The 16,209-nt window shown below is 46.6% G+C and overlaps 3 protein-coding genes across 3 annotated transcripts; 1 reads left to right on the top strand and 2 right to left on the bottom strand.

The window, feature by feature from the left end:
* Window positions 1-3,916: 3,916 nt before the first annotated feature.
* Window positions 3,917-4,493, bottom strand: PHALS_07566 (uncharacterized protein; the record flags this gene model as incomplete). The annotated part of the gene is made up of 3 exons (XM_024721055.1): window positions 3,917-3,967; window positions 4,030-4,183; window positions 4,354-4,493. The coding sequence occupies 3 exons, from the start codon at window positions 4,491-4,493 to the stop codon at window positions 3,917-3,919; spliced, it is 345 nt and encodes a 114-aa protein (XP_024586193.1).
* Window positions 4,494-5,768: 1,275 nt separating this feature from the next.
* PHALS_07565 (uncharacterized protein) lies at window positions 5,769-6,083 on the top strand (the record flags this gene model as incomplete). The annotated part of the gene is made up of 1 exon (XM_024721054.1): window positions 5,769-6,083. The coding sequence occupies one exon, from the start codon at window positions 5,769-5,771 to the stop codon at window positions 6,081-6,083; it is 315 nt and encodes a 104-aa protein (XP_024586192.1).
* A 143-nt stretch (window positions 6,084-6,226) lies between these two features.
* On the bottom strand, window positions 6,227-11,787 carry PHALS_07564 (TPR repeat-containing protein; the record flags this gene model as incomplete). Its single annotated transcript, XM_024721053.1, has 11 exons — window positions 6,227-6,273; window positions 6,334-8,578; window positions 8,646-8,754; window positions 8,816-8,993; window positions 9,049-9,099; window positions 9,295-9,391; window positions 9,457-9,889; window positions 9,966-10,180; window positions 10,234-10,421; window positions 10,487-11,404; window positions 11,466-11,787. The coding sequence occupies 11 exons, from the start codon at window positions 11,785-11,787 to the stop codon at window positions 6,227-6,229; spliced, it is 4,803 nt and encodes a 1,600-aa protein (XP_024586191.1).
* Between the last annotated feature and the right edge of the window lie 4,422 nt (window positions 11,788-16,209).

Here is a 16,209-nt window from a genome sequence, read left to right as displayed (position 1 = left end):
ACACCACAGCTCCCTTGGGAGAGTGACGGGTCACTCTCATGTAACCCCGTTACAAAGTTCGTATTTAGAAAAAATAGTCTGACACCAGACAATGTTATAAGCTGACATAATTTTTTTTTTCACAGGAGGACTTAAAAGAACCCCCGGTACCAAGACTAGTGTTTGCGTCGCATGTCGCCTGGCTATCGCGTCTACATTCGGCATCTTTAATGCGTCCGCGTGCTGTCTCTTGTTTTCAACAGTCGTGCGTCGTACAATTATGTATAACTCTTTTGATTCTATTAGAGCTCTCCATGGGTTCACAAAGCCAGAACATAAATCTTTGTTATCCAACAACTCTGAGATGTGGTCCTGTGGCCCTCACTTACCTCAAGGTGAGTAGATTCCCTAAGGAATGGTTTCCGGTGCGTTCGAACACCACAAGATGCAGCTGTCCGCCAGCAGGCGTTCTGTACCTTCTGGGACTCGAGGACTCGCAAGGGATACATCAAACGATGCTGCTTGGCCCCTCATTACTCTTGATAAACGAAAATGGGGGGTGCAGTGCGTGGGCGTTTTGTACTTCACCTGCAGCGAGGCTGCCGTAGCTCTTTCGCTTAGATGAAGCTAAGTTGAGGTCAGTGATGTTCGTTCTATACTTGAACCAAGTAAGAGTGTAGCGGACCGTAATCTACTTACTCTAAGAGTAAATACAACGTTAACCCAAGGCTAATTAAGTCTTACGTTTAGCACCTAAACTGTATTTCTCAGTGATATTTGCGGCAAAGCTGCCTAAATCTAAATCCCCATTTATTTAGTAAAATCTAATTAAATGTATAACTACTGGTTGTTCCAGTCACGTACTGACTTGTTGTTTGAGTGGATCCACATTATTGTGTGGCCACACCATCTTGTGGAAACACATCACTGTGTGATCACTCCATATTGTGTGACCCACAACCTTCATACCAGAGCACGTGAAACCCCGTTACACTCTCCCTCATCAAGATTGTGAACACTTTCAGCTCACATTCAACTATTGCCTCGAACGAGGGTGGCGTTCCTAAACACCACAACATCACCAGGACCTTTCTCACAAAATTCTCTGTTGAATGAGCCCTGAGTCATTGACACGGAAAACACCCAGCCTCGCTGGTTATGAAAACGCCCACGGAAAGAGCCCTCATTCGCTCCTGCACGCGGTGCAACTTTGGACAGCACGTCCGTGACTTCAAGAAAAGCGCAGACCAAGCTTTCAGTAACTGAGAACCGCACAGCGCATTGTCGGCGACAGGGTCTATCAACCAAGAGCACAGACGTGATTTCTACTCCCGACCACGCACCTCACCCGCCACGGGCGATGGATTACCTCGTCGAAGACTTGGAGGAATTCTACTACGAGCTGAAAATTTCTCTCGCAGGATGAGAAGAAGAAGAGGGCTAGGTGCCCCAGCGGCGCAACGTGAGCCCTGTTCAAACCTTGCGGACGCTGTGGCCGATTTCCGAACGTGTCGTTACAATAACCTCGACGAGGTACAGTAGAAACAGCTGGATGCAGTCCCCACGCGGCTCCAATGCGCGTGCTTCCACGGTCGGTCCTTGACCCTCGTGAGGAATACGTCTTCCGCTTGGCGGATCCCGCTATCGAATCGAAGGACTCTATCACTCGATCGTTGGGCGGATACCTGATCGGGCCCCTGGCCACTACATTAGATGAGATTGACGATCAAAATGCTCTCCGAGCTCGCTTCTTGGTTCCTCAAGTAATCCCGGTAGATACGTACCGCACTCGACTTCGTGCTCAAAAAGGAGGCGCTCCTGTACCCATGATGCGGACGGTTCCTGTGCTGCTCGCCCCTGGTAAAACCGCTGCAGATGACGAAGAGCACTTTGAGCGATGGGTGCGACGGCAGCGCAAACCATAATCGCTGTACAATATCTAGTTGATCCGCAAGGAGATGGACGCGCGCGTGGAGCGCCATCTTTGGTTTAAGTCTGCCAAAGTTAAGGCGCGTCGTTGACTTCCTTCTTATTGTCGCTCTGCGACGTTTTAGTCCATCCACCACACTCCCGTGAGCTCTGTGGTCTCTCACACGGGTGAGTCTGCGACCACAGCAGGTCAGGGCTATAGCTTGAGCTCATAGCATGGTCCTTCGGCTTCTTTGGCTATTGTTCAGAAGTGCGGGGCGCGGAACGGCATGCTCCCTATGATCATAAGCGTCTACGACGTCTGGGCAGTCTTGTCGAAATGGCCCTTCAAACCCTCTACGAATTCTCGAAGTCGGGGTATCCTGCCACTTCACAAGATGCTGGGCTCGACCCTGGCGACGACGTCGACTTACAAGGCGTTCGACGTGATAGTGGACACCACCATTCTTGTCGGGAAGAGTCGGCGGCGGACGATGACGACTGGGTCGATCGCCGTCCAGTGACTCGCGATGCTAGTCGAGCTCTTGAGGACGAGGTCTGTCGCGATTAAAACACCCGCTGAGCATCTTGCTGAAGTCACATACCGCTTTGCGAAAGACCTAGAGAGCTTGGGGCACTTTGTGCACAGACTGCCTTACGTTGAGTACTAACGCGCTCTATCAATGCGGCTCCTAGCCGTTGAGCGAAGAATCTCTCGCTTCATGCGAAGGTGGAGCGCATGCCACCGTTGGAGATGGAGTTCGTTGTACTCCCTGCTCATAATCGGTTGCTGTTTCAGCTTTTGGGTGGTCGAGCGCCTGTCGCCGCCCCGCATCAGCACTTCCGCATTCACTTGCGCCGTATTCCGGTACGGATTAAGCAAGCCCAAATGAATCACCGGGTGGTGCGCATCCGTTTTGAAAGGTTTAGCGTATTTGCAATGTCCGATTGGCCACAAACTTGATAGGTCCGATAAACCGTGGACAGAGCTTCATCTTATAGACAGCAGAAATTGCATGGGTAGGAAGTGTTTAGCACTTTATAAAATTAGGTCTTCGACCTCAAAGTTTTTACGTTTTCTCTACCTATTCAGGCTGCATATTCCTTTTACATGTCCTAGCTTTCAGCCATCGCACCGCGAACTTGTCGAAGATTTTACAGTCTGGTCATCGACTTCTTTACGAACAGTGAGAGGGCTGACATCAGCTAGCCGCTCAGGTATTCCTCCTGCGCCAAGTCCTGAGCCTTGGGATGGCGGCGTCAGCGGGACGCGAAGATGGACGAGCCCATTAACGTAAAACGGCGTGTGGCCGGTAGACGAATGCTCTGCATTGTTCAAAGCGAACTCCGAAGGAGCCGGCGGGCAACTCGTCTTTGTGAACCTTTTGAGCAAGATGGTTCATCTTGCGGCAGTACGGTATAGCGGCACTGTTTTTGGATCGTGTCTTTCGACAACATAAACTCCTGGAGTCAATTGCCCCTGACAGAGACCCACGCTTCAAGAAGTTTTGGACGACAATTTTCAAAGTGCTGGGCACCAAGTTGACTATGTCAACAGCGAGCCATTCGCAGACAGATGGTCAAATTGAGCGCGTGAATCGCGTCGTTGAAGACGTCTTTGCAGCGTCTGCGTTGAGACGCCGAAGCGCTGGCGCAGAGACGAGCAACACGCCGTGAAACGTGTTAACCAATTTAAGTCTTCCTTAGTAAGTGCGTGTATACGGACGGGCACTTCCCGTTATACAAGCCTATCTAAATGGTGCATGAGCCTGGAGCAACTTTAAATAATTCCATGTCGATTCGGGCAAAAAATAACCAATCTAAACGGCTTTTGGCCAATCGTGCTATTTTTAGCACCAATTTTCTGCCGATTATTAGTATGTTTTATTATTTGCGACAGTTGAACAGTTGCATGATGCTGCCAGCATTTTTAATGCCACACAAGAAAAATATCTTTGACGCCATGGTAGAATCGACTTGCTTTCGTGCATGTATACGCTGATAGATTACTGCGGCGTTAATCTTAGAACTAAATGACAAAACCTTCACGACGTTCCATGACCAAGCGGGTTTTTAGTATCTGGTCACTCCGATGGGATTGAGTGGACGTCTTGGCGCTTTAATGCGCCTTCTCCGATGCACTTTTAGCGGCATGATGGTGATATCAACATCTTCACGAGAGGCAAGGACATTGATGATCGTCTCAAAGCCAGAACCGGGTACTCTTGTGATGTGATTATCAATAACTTTCTGTATATCGAGCTGTCGAGGTTCCGTTTGATGTCCTGGAGATTCCCTGTCTCGACAACTTTTTTGAAATAGTGGTTGTAGAGATCCAAACACGTTCAAGATCCAGATGCAAAGTTCTCTTGGTAGTTTGCTTGGGTAGCCTTTTATATGGGCATTACAAAACATGGCATCTGCTTAATAATCTAAGCTATTCCAAACAGTTTCATCTATGCGAACCATCCGATTGAACTGTAAAAGTGTAGACTCGCGAAATTGTACTCAACTCCGATGATAATGATCACAGCGCACTGCTCAACGGTCGGGTTGCTCTGCAAAATCTCTTGGGTTGGCACTGTATAGACGGCTGTTGAGCCCATTAATACTGCAGACTGTGAGAGTAAGAGCGTCCTCGATAAAAGCTGTGCGACATACTCTTTGCAGCCAACACACTTGTCTACGCTCAAAAAAATGATAAAGAGGTTATAACTGTGACAACGAAATTGCCAGAGGTAGCTTTGACTGTCAGAATTCGTATTTAAAAAAAACATAGGTTGGAATTGTCCGCATCAACCAAGGACTGAAACCCATAGCCTCATAGATTACAACAGTGTCAGTTTGCTATGTCATCCCAAGGGTACATATATACAGGATGCATTTTGCTTGGACTAGCACGTTTTAGGTGCGAACGTGTACTCTTTCACTGCATCTTTATGATACCGACTTTCCGGTAATTATGGGAAATCACGAAACGTGAATTTTGTACGATTGTACGTGTGATACAACTGTATCATATGTAAAAGGATTAAATACACAATATCACAGCCGTTATTCAATACGATATACAGCTTGACATCGCCAAAGCTTGAACCACAGTCTGGACATCACTCGTCATCTCAGTCGTTTATTCTGTCTTGACATCGGTCGTCGTGTCAGTCTCCGTGATTATCTCCGCGATTGCCTTTGTTGTTCGGCAACTATCTATATATTCAACCATAAAAATGTTCACCTCCGTCATCTCCGTGGACACCGCATTGCGATCCTTTTGAATCTCAAGTTTCTCGCCCCCCAAGATCTTTTAAGCACGTTTTATTTTAGGGTAAACTCAGGCGTATCCAAATGTAAATGATGTAGTTTGAACATGGGGAGTATTTATATGATGAGTTACGTCCCCCCCTTTTTAGGGGTCGTGTAAGCCATGTCAAGCACGTGCTGTAGGGTTTTTTATTACACTTTAACCCGACTCTACCCGGCCCCGGGGATCGAACCCGGGACCTCGTCCTGAAGTGAGCGGCGAACCACTGCACCACAGGATCGGTAATGGGGAGTATTTATAACAGAATTTAAGCGTAAATTGTCAATTATTGACAGAAAAGTGTTTCGCGGTAGTTAAGGCATGAGACTTTATTGCAGTCATCAACTTCAATAGCCTGATTTTACATCATAATCATTTCAATTATGCATGTACATTCGCCTTAGTTGATTGTTAAATCACGCTTAATTTTAAGCTCGTGTGAAAGAGAAAGTCTGATCCAGAGATTACATGGATAAAAAACATCATTCAGATTGAAAGGCAATGACGATCAAAATTTAGACTTCGTTTCACTCTTCGAATTGTTTCAAGGCCAAGAGCCCTCCACCCTAATCAGTTCATCATGCTTACGCTCGCACTATCACGTTCAACAAATAAGTTAAAGCTGAAAGGGCCGTCTCCACCACCTAACTCTCCGCTTTTTGCGAATTCGGTTGACACAGATAGTGAAGTAGACGACGACGGCGACAATGATAAAATTGATTTCAGCCGTTTGCGAGCTGAGCTGGATCGTCTTTTGGATGAAGGATGTAAGCCAGAAGACGAAGCGTTTAATGAAGTTCACGTCTACAAGGCTATCGATTTATGCCACCCAGCCAAACAAAGTGGTATGAGGATTGAGATCCAAAGTGCTGAGCGACTTAGTCGGTCGGTGTAATCCGAGCTGACAGAGGACTAAGTTTTTTATGTCTCATATACTGCTTTCTATCTCGACGAAAAAGATATTCCATTTTTCGGTTTAATTGTTTACCCGAAGAAAAAACAAGTTAACAACATTTCATTTGCTTGTTGATTCTCGATCTAGCCTAAGAGATTACTTACATCTGCGTCTCCCCAATCATCCACTTCTACACAGAGTACAGAATACAGATCAGACAAATGAAGGCATTTGACATTTTTTGACGAACCTTCGTGTTTGCTTGGTTGCTTTTGATGTTGCGATGTTCTTGCCAAAGTGGGAGCTAAAAATCTATTTGCTGACGGTGCAACGTACTCGCTTCGGCTATTGTTGTCACTGTCACGAGCTCGAGACTCAGACGTACTGACTCTATTACTATAGTTTGAAGACGAAGGTTCTTGCAGCTGAGACAACTGTTCCTGTGGCGCTCTATAATATGGTACTGATACTCGTGGTTCCTCGTCACTATCAACATTGATATCTCGTGAGGAATGATCAATGCCTATCGGTGGAGCTTGATGCGGTGGTGGTATGCTTAAAGCATTCTCACGTTCGAGCTTCGCCAATTTTGCCTGAAATGAGTCACACCGTTGCCCAAGGTCCTTGCAAATAGCAACTAGATACCTCAAACACTCAAGATTCTCAGGGTAGTCGTGATGAATTTGTTCATAGAGAACCATGGCTTTTTGGTAGGAACCCATTCGTCGATAGCAACTTGTGACCATAAGCCGCCACTTAACTTCGTTGGGTTGAATTTGGCTTGCTTGCTCAAAGAACTGGATGGCCTTTTCGTATAACTCGCTCTTAACGTACCAAACTCCCAGCCATGAAATAACATCTAAATTAACGGGAAAATGTCTGTAGGACTCAAGATGGTAATGAAAAGCCTGTGTCTCGTCGTCATCCTTGTTAAAGATTTGGCCCAGACGAGCTAACACACCGGGATCTGCAACATTCTTAGTGTGTCGTTCACGTTTATCATTGCTACCGAGGCATGACAGAAGGATATTAAACCATTTTGCTGCTTGTCTGTAGTTGCCTAAGGTGTCGTGAAGGCTCGCGATCTGGTAAAGAACTTCAGGATTTGACGGAACAATGCTGTGAAGTTTTTCAAAAGCTTGGAGTCCCTCGTTTATTACACCCATCTTAATATTGACGAGGCCTAGATTGTAAATTGCTTCAACGCAGTCTGCTTCAACACCAATAGCCTCAAGAAATAGCTCTTTTGCTCGTTCACACTCATTTTTCACATAGAGGCAATTACCTTTGTTTACCAGAGCTTTAGCATTGTAGCGCTGATGTCGCACCGCCATTGATGCGTATTTGTCTGCTTGTGTCGTGTCACCTTCAACAAAATAAAGATAACTGAGGTTTGTCGCTGCCATGGCTCTGTGTGCTGGGTCCTTCTTTTCAAAAGCTTTGAGCACTTCAATTGCCCCATTAAATTCTTTTTCCTTCAAATACCGATGCGCCTTGCAGATCTCCATTTCACTCGCCAGACTTTCATGGTTTTCCTGCTTTAATACGTCAATCACCCACGTAAAACCTGCCAACCAATCTTTCTTGTCCAACGCGGGCGCACACAATTTCGCAGCCACTAACATGTAATCCATGGCTTTCTTTCTCCTCACTCGAATCTCAGCTTTCAGTCCGTCTGTTTTTAACAAGTGAAGATGTTCCTTTGACGATGTATGACGCTCGTCATCATGCTTCGATTCATTAAAAAGTCCGGTTTCGTCATCGTCTCCGTCCGTCATTCCTTCCATTGGAATGGTGATAAGATTTGTAAATCCTCGTCGCATCTTTTCATGCTCACCAATGGCATAGTAACAAATAAGGAGATTAAAACCAGACTGAAAGTCGGCGTTTCCTTCCATAATATCCTCAAATGTCGCTGCTGCATCCTGATAATGACCCAGTTTTATCTGCGCCGCACCAATATTTCGCTTGATCTTATATCGCACTTCTTTGCTCGTATTGGGAATTTGATCAAGCGCCATGCGATACATGCGAATGGCTGTAGGATACTGTTGTTGTTCAAAGTAGATATTGCCCATATTAACACGCAACCGACCGCCTTGTGCGTACTGTTTGTTTTTTACGATCGGCGTGTATGACTGTATTGCCTCTTTCCAAAGTCCATTTAAATGATATGCATTCGCGAGGTTAAAAAAGACGGCATAAGTCAGATCGATGTTCACCATGTCCGCCAATCCACTTTGCTCACAGTGCTTGTTAAACGCTCTCTCCTTACGTCCAGCATCTTTAGCTAAATGCAGCGCTTCTTCGAACTGTTCCTTAGAAATAAGTACGGCTGATTGTTCTATAAGCGAATCTACTGTCCTTTCGAGTTCCTTGGCGACTTCCTTCGGTGAATTTTCAGTCTTTTCGATCAAAGCAGGTGCTGCTTCCGCTTTTCGAGCTTCTCCCATCGGATCAAACGATCTCTGACCACCTGCAGTGCGTGGATTTGACTAGGATAAGCGTACACCAGCAGCTGTCAGTGCTAGAAATCTTACACGTATGCAAAAGCCACTTTACCGAGAAACCAGCTCCAGCCACAGAGGTCATGGGTCGAGCATCGCCTGATTGCTGAGCTGTACCCATTCTCGAGCCAGGAATCGGTCGACCCATTTGAGATGATGGTGCTCTTTCGAGCAGAGACTATTAGATTTTTTTCCGAATATGATTCGACCAAGAAAGATTTATACCTGAAGGCTGTTCCGGGGAGGTTATAACCTGCATAGGACGACGACATGAAGCTGGTTGTGGACGCCGTCTGCGGTGGGGCAAGATCAATGCTGAAATTAAAACCTTCATATAAATCTTCGTCCTCGTCGTCATCAATGATATGACCATGTTGAAATTCTCGGTAGGCACCCCTATAACCTGCCATCCGATGTTAGAAATCACAAGATAACCCTGCTAGCCTTCAAATTAGCACTGCAAACGATATCTCCGTTGTGACGAGTCGCCAGCGAAACGACAGACATTACTGGAAAAAGAATGAGCTAGACACTTAAACGTACAGCAATTTTTATTAACAAAAGTTCTAGTCAAATTCTAAAAGACTTAAATCAAGATTGCTCCTAGAAAAGAGGTCAAGAATATTGACGTACTCAACAAACTTGAAATTGCACCCGCAAAAGGAATTAAATATGAACAGTCTTCGCCCATAAACGGAAAGTACTCGAGTGTCTTGTTGTATGGTTCATATACCATAGCACAGTAGCAACTTCCGTTGATGCACTCCCCTTTTGGATACGAACAGTTGTTAAGACACATTTCTATCATTGATCAATGTGAGTGTAATTTCAAGGAGAGCTTAAACGAAAAAATTCCATGCACGTACGTGTGTCACAGTATTTGCCGTACCAGCCCTCATCGCACATGCATCTAGAGTTTGGAAATTCGACTGAGCAGTATCCATGTCCGGAGCAATTATTAGCGCAATTTCGAATTGAGCAGTCATCTCCGATGAATGGCGGCTTACAAATGCACATTCCAAATCCATCGCAAATCCCATTGGAGTAATGCACATTGTGAGCCAAGCAGGGGTATTTTTGCACGTTTTCAACGTATGAGTCGTTGCTCGTATGCTCATAGCCCGAAAAACAACAATGAGTGCAGATTTGAGTTTGATGCGTGTCGACGTAAGTACAAAATGATCCGGGACAGGAAAAGTTGGAGCAGTCTTCACCATAGTAGCCGTCATTACACCGGCAATTCCCAGATAGACAAGTGCCGTGTAACGAGCAGTTTTTAATGCAATTATTAAGATCGTACTGCCATAAGTCTCCTACTGAAGTAGCAGCAAATGTAACTGCGTCGTGGTATGTCTCTTCGCGCTCATAGCCATACCCGCCAAAGACAAATATCTTTTGATCCTTCTCGTAGTAAACACTCTTATGTCCAGAGCGTTGGGATGGATGTTCGTATTGAAGAAGTGCAGGTAAATCTTCTCGTCCGTCAATACGGTTTCGACACCCATCCCATCCTGGTGCTTGACGTCGTGCTTGCTGGATGAAAACGCTATTCTGGTCAGAGCCGCGAGTTGGCTCTGCAAATACTGAAAACTACAGTAGACAGTGATAATAGACAATTCTTGATAGTGTCGAATATTGCGTACCGTCTTCGTGCCGTAATGATTTTCAGCGACGAACAAGTAATCGTTCAGATTATCTGCTTGCAGTGTAGAGAAGACATAGGCGGCGTAACCACCGCTGTGCGGAAGACGGCGATCTTGCAAGTCATCCATGCAGGATGCAGGATAAATAGGGTGCACGAACGTGTGTTGCTCGACCCAATGGTTTGCGCCTGAAACAGCGATAAAAAACAAGTGAGTTTCACAAGATCTAGCTGCCGTTAACGATGATACGTACTAGCATTGTATTGCCATGTATCGTCAAAATAGTAATTGGTCATGTAGCCGCCAAATAGAAGAAATACATCGTTTGCAACTACGAGGCTATGATCCACTCTGGCTGCTGGTAAAGCTTCTCCGTTTGCTATAACTTCAGTCCAGATTCCTGTCGTTATATTAAACTTCCACATGTCACTCAAGTAGTACGGATGTGTTGGATATGGCGTAAAGCCAACCGCATTACCAACGCGTGTGCCACGTCCTGCACCCGCACTCGTTGTCGTAGGATATGGGAAAAACGTACGATACCCACCGTGAATAATAATGGCATTGTCATAGATCGCTGATGTATGACCAGCACGACCAGGGGGCCACGTCACTTCGCACTCTATATCAATGTCATTAAATATTCCATCGGTAAACACGCTCGACTCTATACTGCACTCGACTTTTTCAGTAATATTCATCCAAGTATTCTTGATCGGATCGTATACCCAAAGGTCGTTTAGGTAACCACCTCTCGGGTACTGATTTGATCCACTCCAGTCATTCTCCTCGCTATTTTCATGTGCGAATCCATGCCAAAGACGAAATCCGCCGAACACATACAGCTTGTCGTTCAAGACAACACTGGAATGCTTATATCTTTTTCCTGGACCTGGTCGACTACTATCTAGCTCAATCATTTCAGTCCATGATCCCTGTTTGAAATCATACAGCCATAAATCGCTGCAGTAGTCAGCGCACATAGGGCCGAAGCCCCCGTAAATCACCATTGTATTGTCACTAATAACCTCTGCACTGTGCATCCATCGCTCTGATGGATGGGTACAGACCGATGTACTCTTATTCATTTTGCACCCACCCCACTCGGCTCCCGAATTTAAGACCTTCCAGCCACTATCTACGCATCCATTGTCGGCATACCTGGTACAATCTGTCAGCACGAAAGCATGGATAAGTGAGATGTAGCACAACGGTGCGCAAACGATCCTTACTTAAATCGTAGCTCCAGATGTCGTTAAAAAAAACAGCCACAGAAACCTCTGTCGCTTCCGTTTCATACGCAATTTTATCTTCATAGGATAAAAATTCCAACGATCCATTAATACGAGTTACTTCGTACGTCTTCGGTAAATGTGATTTCGTGGTATCTTCTGCACGTCCCCCAAAAACTATTAATTGATTCGCGAATGTTACAAATGAATGTCCTCGTCTCGCTGTGGGGCTTGAATCATTGGTATTCCAAGTCCATTGCCGCCAGCACGATGCAGCTTGCAGCCAAGGAGAGATGAAAACGAGGACTATCAGCAATGTCATGATTCGACACCTAACCAACGACGTTTCCGATCTATGTAGATTGTTTCAAAAATACACGTTATTTATGGACCAAACTGAAACTTAAACCAAAGCATTTTTTTTCGATCCTCAAATCTTTCGAAACTTTTTAGTGCTGCTATTTTAAAAGTGTTAAGAAACGGAATATAGATAGATATGCATGTAAGCGAACGAAAATGTCAAACGCCGGCTAAGCTTGGCAAAGTTATTCATTTACGAAATTATGATACTCATATGTGGAGTTTTTCATTTTTCAGAATTAGGCCGAACTAAATGAGACAGTTGTTGAACCTGTCGCCCAAACAAGTTCTAGAGACTGCCGAGCATCACTATGGAGTGTCAGTAACACAATATGGTATGATCACACAATGGTGCGTTTTACACAAGATGGTAGGACCGTGGCTACATTAAACAACAAGTCAGTACGTGAGCTGGAACAGCCAGTAGTTATACTTCGAATTCGATTTTACTATATAGATAGGTAAACCTATAGATGTAGATATAGGCAGCTTTGCCGCAAATAAAACCGAGGGATACAATTTACTTTCTAAATGGAAGAGTCAATTAGCCTTAAGTTAAAATTGTAATTACTCTTGGGGTAAGTGGATCACGATCCGCTGCACTCGAACTGGTTCTAGTATAGAACGTAAGGCCTGAGACCTTCGTAAGCTTCCTCTAAGCAAAAGAGCTACGGCGGCCCCGCTGCAATTGGTAGGACTTGTAGTCAATCGACACCTGAGTCGTAACGACTGACCCTCTGTGAGGAAGGAGCTATTCTCTTAGGGCATGCAAGACGGGCTAAAGATGCTGATGTCTTTGCTTTGCCTTGAGGGCGTGCAACACCTCGCTTCGCAAGGATCAGCGCGCGCCTAGAGATGTTCTCAGGAAATTAAAATGCTGCTAGAGCACCTACAGCAGAAGATTTCGGCGTCGATCGATCGTCGACGACACATGACTCCCCCGACCCAAGCAGTTTATTGGTTAAGTAAGACCTTTGAGGACAAGGATAGAGAGAATCTCCTGCTCTGGGTGAGAGAGGTCGGAATGGGCAAGGCGTTCGCCATGATCCAGACCGAGCAATAGCGCATGGTACTAGCTATCTCCAAGCTTGGGGGCCGAGCGCGAGAATTGACACTGACGTGCGGCATTTTGGTTGAAACGGTGTTTCCCTCCAGGACGGAGCTGAAGCAGCAGCTTTTGCGAGTGTTCTCGCTGCCCAACCAGGCATATCGCGTCCGATTGCGCTTCCTTGCCGCCCGACAGGGCAAGAAGGCATTGGTGGTATTTCTCCAAGCGTTGCGTACTCTCATTGCCAGAATGACAGCCGATCCTCTTCCCGAGGCGGTCACAGTGACCATCTTTATGGAGGGCCTCCGCCGGAATGGATGTCTTCCGTGTGCATCCGTCTTCTCTTAAAGAAGCAGTGAATGTGACATTGAATGCCGATTTCAGCTCTAAGTCGACACGACTTGATTGGAATGCACATCCTAGCAGCTCGTCGAGCGGGCTTTAGCTGATGGATTTCACCTATACTGGGCTGCTGGGGAAGAACTGGGTTGGGTTGAGCCACAATGAGGTAGAGGTCAGCAGTTTCCAGCCCCGTAGAGCTCCGTGCTTTTGAACACGAAACATGAATGCAAGTCCGGCTTGCTGGTCGTAAAAGCGACCGTGAAGAGCTTTGAGAAGCCATGAAAGATCCTGATCGACTCGGGGGCTTTGGGCTCGATGCTCCACGATGGAGGGAACTCAGCTGTATGCTGAGGCGCTGAAGGTGCGGCTGAGTGACATCGTCACTGTTCGCTTAGCGACGGAAACATGTGTCGCGGTGCCGAAGGTCCCTGTGGACCTCAGTGTCAAGTCTCTTGACTTTGATAGCGAGATGTGTTGCTTAGTCTTAGGCTTGGATTCAAGGTATAACCTCATTGTTGGTATGGCATGGCTGGAACACCATGAGCCATGGATCGACTGGAGGTCGAAGACCTTTGGCACTTCGCGCACGTTTTCTGGTGGAGCTTTTGGTGAGTCATAAACCCACCTGTGCTAGGTGGTAAAAACGCTATTGTCGCGTACACTGGACCGCGACGGTCAACGTGCTGAAGATCGGAGTATCCGGGTTGGTGAACACCGAAGGTGCATTGCACAGGAGTCTCGAGCGGCTCGCGGGCTGAACGTGGAGTGGCACGTAACCCACTGAGCGCTATTTAAGTAACAGAGAAATTGCTGCATGCCATGCGTGGTACGCTCGACCAAGAGCTGAGGTATCGAGAGTAAGGCCCTAGAGATTCACGTGGATGGCACGTCCCCCACTGAGCACAGCTCACATTTTGAAGCAGTCGCTGAGTGGCATGGTTGGGCAGAGCCGGAGGTATCGAGGGCAAGACCCTCCTGATGCACGTGGAGTGGCACGTTATCCACCGGACAAAGACTGTGGAGCTAGCAGCTCTTCATCGGACGTTGTTAATAATATCAGGGCTTCGATGGAGCGGGAAGAGGGGCTAACACTGGACGACGCTGAGGGTGTGTTCACACTGGTCTCGCCGAGGCGTACAACCTTTGTGAAGTGGCGGCAGCGACGCCGGGCGTCGACCTGGACCCAGGATGTGTCTATCGTAGGCGATAGCGCACAGCTATACACCCTCGTCAACGGTTTGGCGGGGCAAAAAGGCGGCAACATCATCCTCGAGGTTATTCCTGCAGAAAATGCTCTACTTGAGCTGGACGAGATGTCCTTCGACGAGTTCGACGGTGCCTTGAAAGCAGGCGACTTGGCCGAAGTGGTCATTATACGACCGGACGAGCAGATTAACTCGTCGTCGCTTCTTGATGAAGCTGTCCTGGAAGACATTACGAGGGTGCTGATAGGACGATGTGGAACGTCGATCCTGAAGGATACCTCGAATCCATAATATTCTTGTGTGAAGGAATGTCAATACGTCGTCTCTAAAGACCCGACGTCGATTCTACCTCAGGACCGAGGTGTGCGTCATGATATTGACCTGGTCCCGGGAACCAAATACTGCGTAGCACGCCAATAGCCCCTGCCCAAGGAGAAGTGTGACGTCATTGACGCCTTATTCCATGTGAAGCACGACGCAGGAATGGTGCGTAACAGCAAGTTTTCCCATTCGACACCCACGATTTGTGTTCGGAAACCGAACGGCAAGTGGCGTAACGTTCACGCTTACAATTAGCTTAACGCTGCCGCCATTTCTTCACAGACGCCGATTTCTAGAGAGGCTGTTCTCGAGAAAACATGGTGGGATGTCCAAAGGACAGCGCATTCCGAATGGTCGATGTGTAGTACCAATTGCCCTTGAGAGCAAGTGATAAATCGTTTACAGCGGTAAGTACTCCGAGCGGAATGATCTGGAAGTGGCTTATGATGCCCTAAGGGCTGTCAAATGCACCAGCAACATTTAATCGTCTTGTTACTGAGTTGATCAGGCCCCACTGGGCGTATGCACCGACATACTTTGACGACATATTCGTCCACAGTCGTTCGGAGCACGGATGGACGGATAAAGAGAATCACATCATCCATTTAACAGCGGTGATCGAGTGTATGCGCACGATAGTCAGCATGACAGTATTTTTTGGCGGATGCGTTGGCGCGCAAATCAGATTATGAGCTTGCTCATGTCACGACGTGGCTAATAGGACTTACACCTTCCCTAAACTGATAAGCGCTAGAAACAGAATTCAGGAATATACAGCCATGCACGATATATAATTCATGCTAAGCATACGTGAAATAATGTGGTTCACACAGCATGTGGAATAAAATTGATCCCACCCTCCCCCACTCAAAAGTGGGGTTACCTGTAACAAGGCTACACATACCTTGGTAACAGGTGTGTGTGTCACACCAGATGGGCATGGTGTGACCACACCCAAACAAGAATAACGTACGGGGCTGGATAGTGAGTAGTTATACATGTATTTAGATTTTACTATACAAACTTAGTAAAATCTATGCATTTAAAATTAAGCGGCTTTGCCGCAGATAAAAATAAATAAAAATCAGTTTTAAAGTTAGACGGAAGTGTTTATCAGCCTTGTGTTAAGGTTGTTATCACTCTTGGAGTAAGCGGATTGCGATTTGCTAAACTCCTACTTGTTCTAAGTATAGAACGAAAGGTCGGTCACCTAAATTACGCTTCTTCTAAGCGCAAAGCTACGGCAGTTCCGCTGCACTTGGTAGCGCTTGTAGTCAATTCACACCTGAGTAGATTAGACTGATTCTCTGTGAGGATGGAGCAATTTCCCTCTTTGCCTCAGGGTATGAAGGACGGGCTTAAAAAGCTTATGACCTTGCTTGGCCCTGAGGGCGTGCAACACCTCGCTGCGCAAGGCCCCGAGGAAATCAGGGCGCCTCTAGAGGCATTTGCGAAAACGCGCTGCTTA

This window comes from Plasmopara halstedii, assembly GCF_900000015.1.
Source record: "Plasmopara halstedii genome assembly, contig: Scaffold_3120, whole genome shotgun sequence".
Taxonomy (NCBI): Eukaryota; Oomycota; class Peronosporomycetes; order Peronosporales; family Peronosporaceae; genus Plasmopara; species Plasmopara halstedii.
This window is presented reverse-complemented; position numbering and strand designations above follow the sequence as displayed.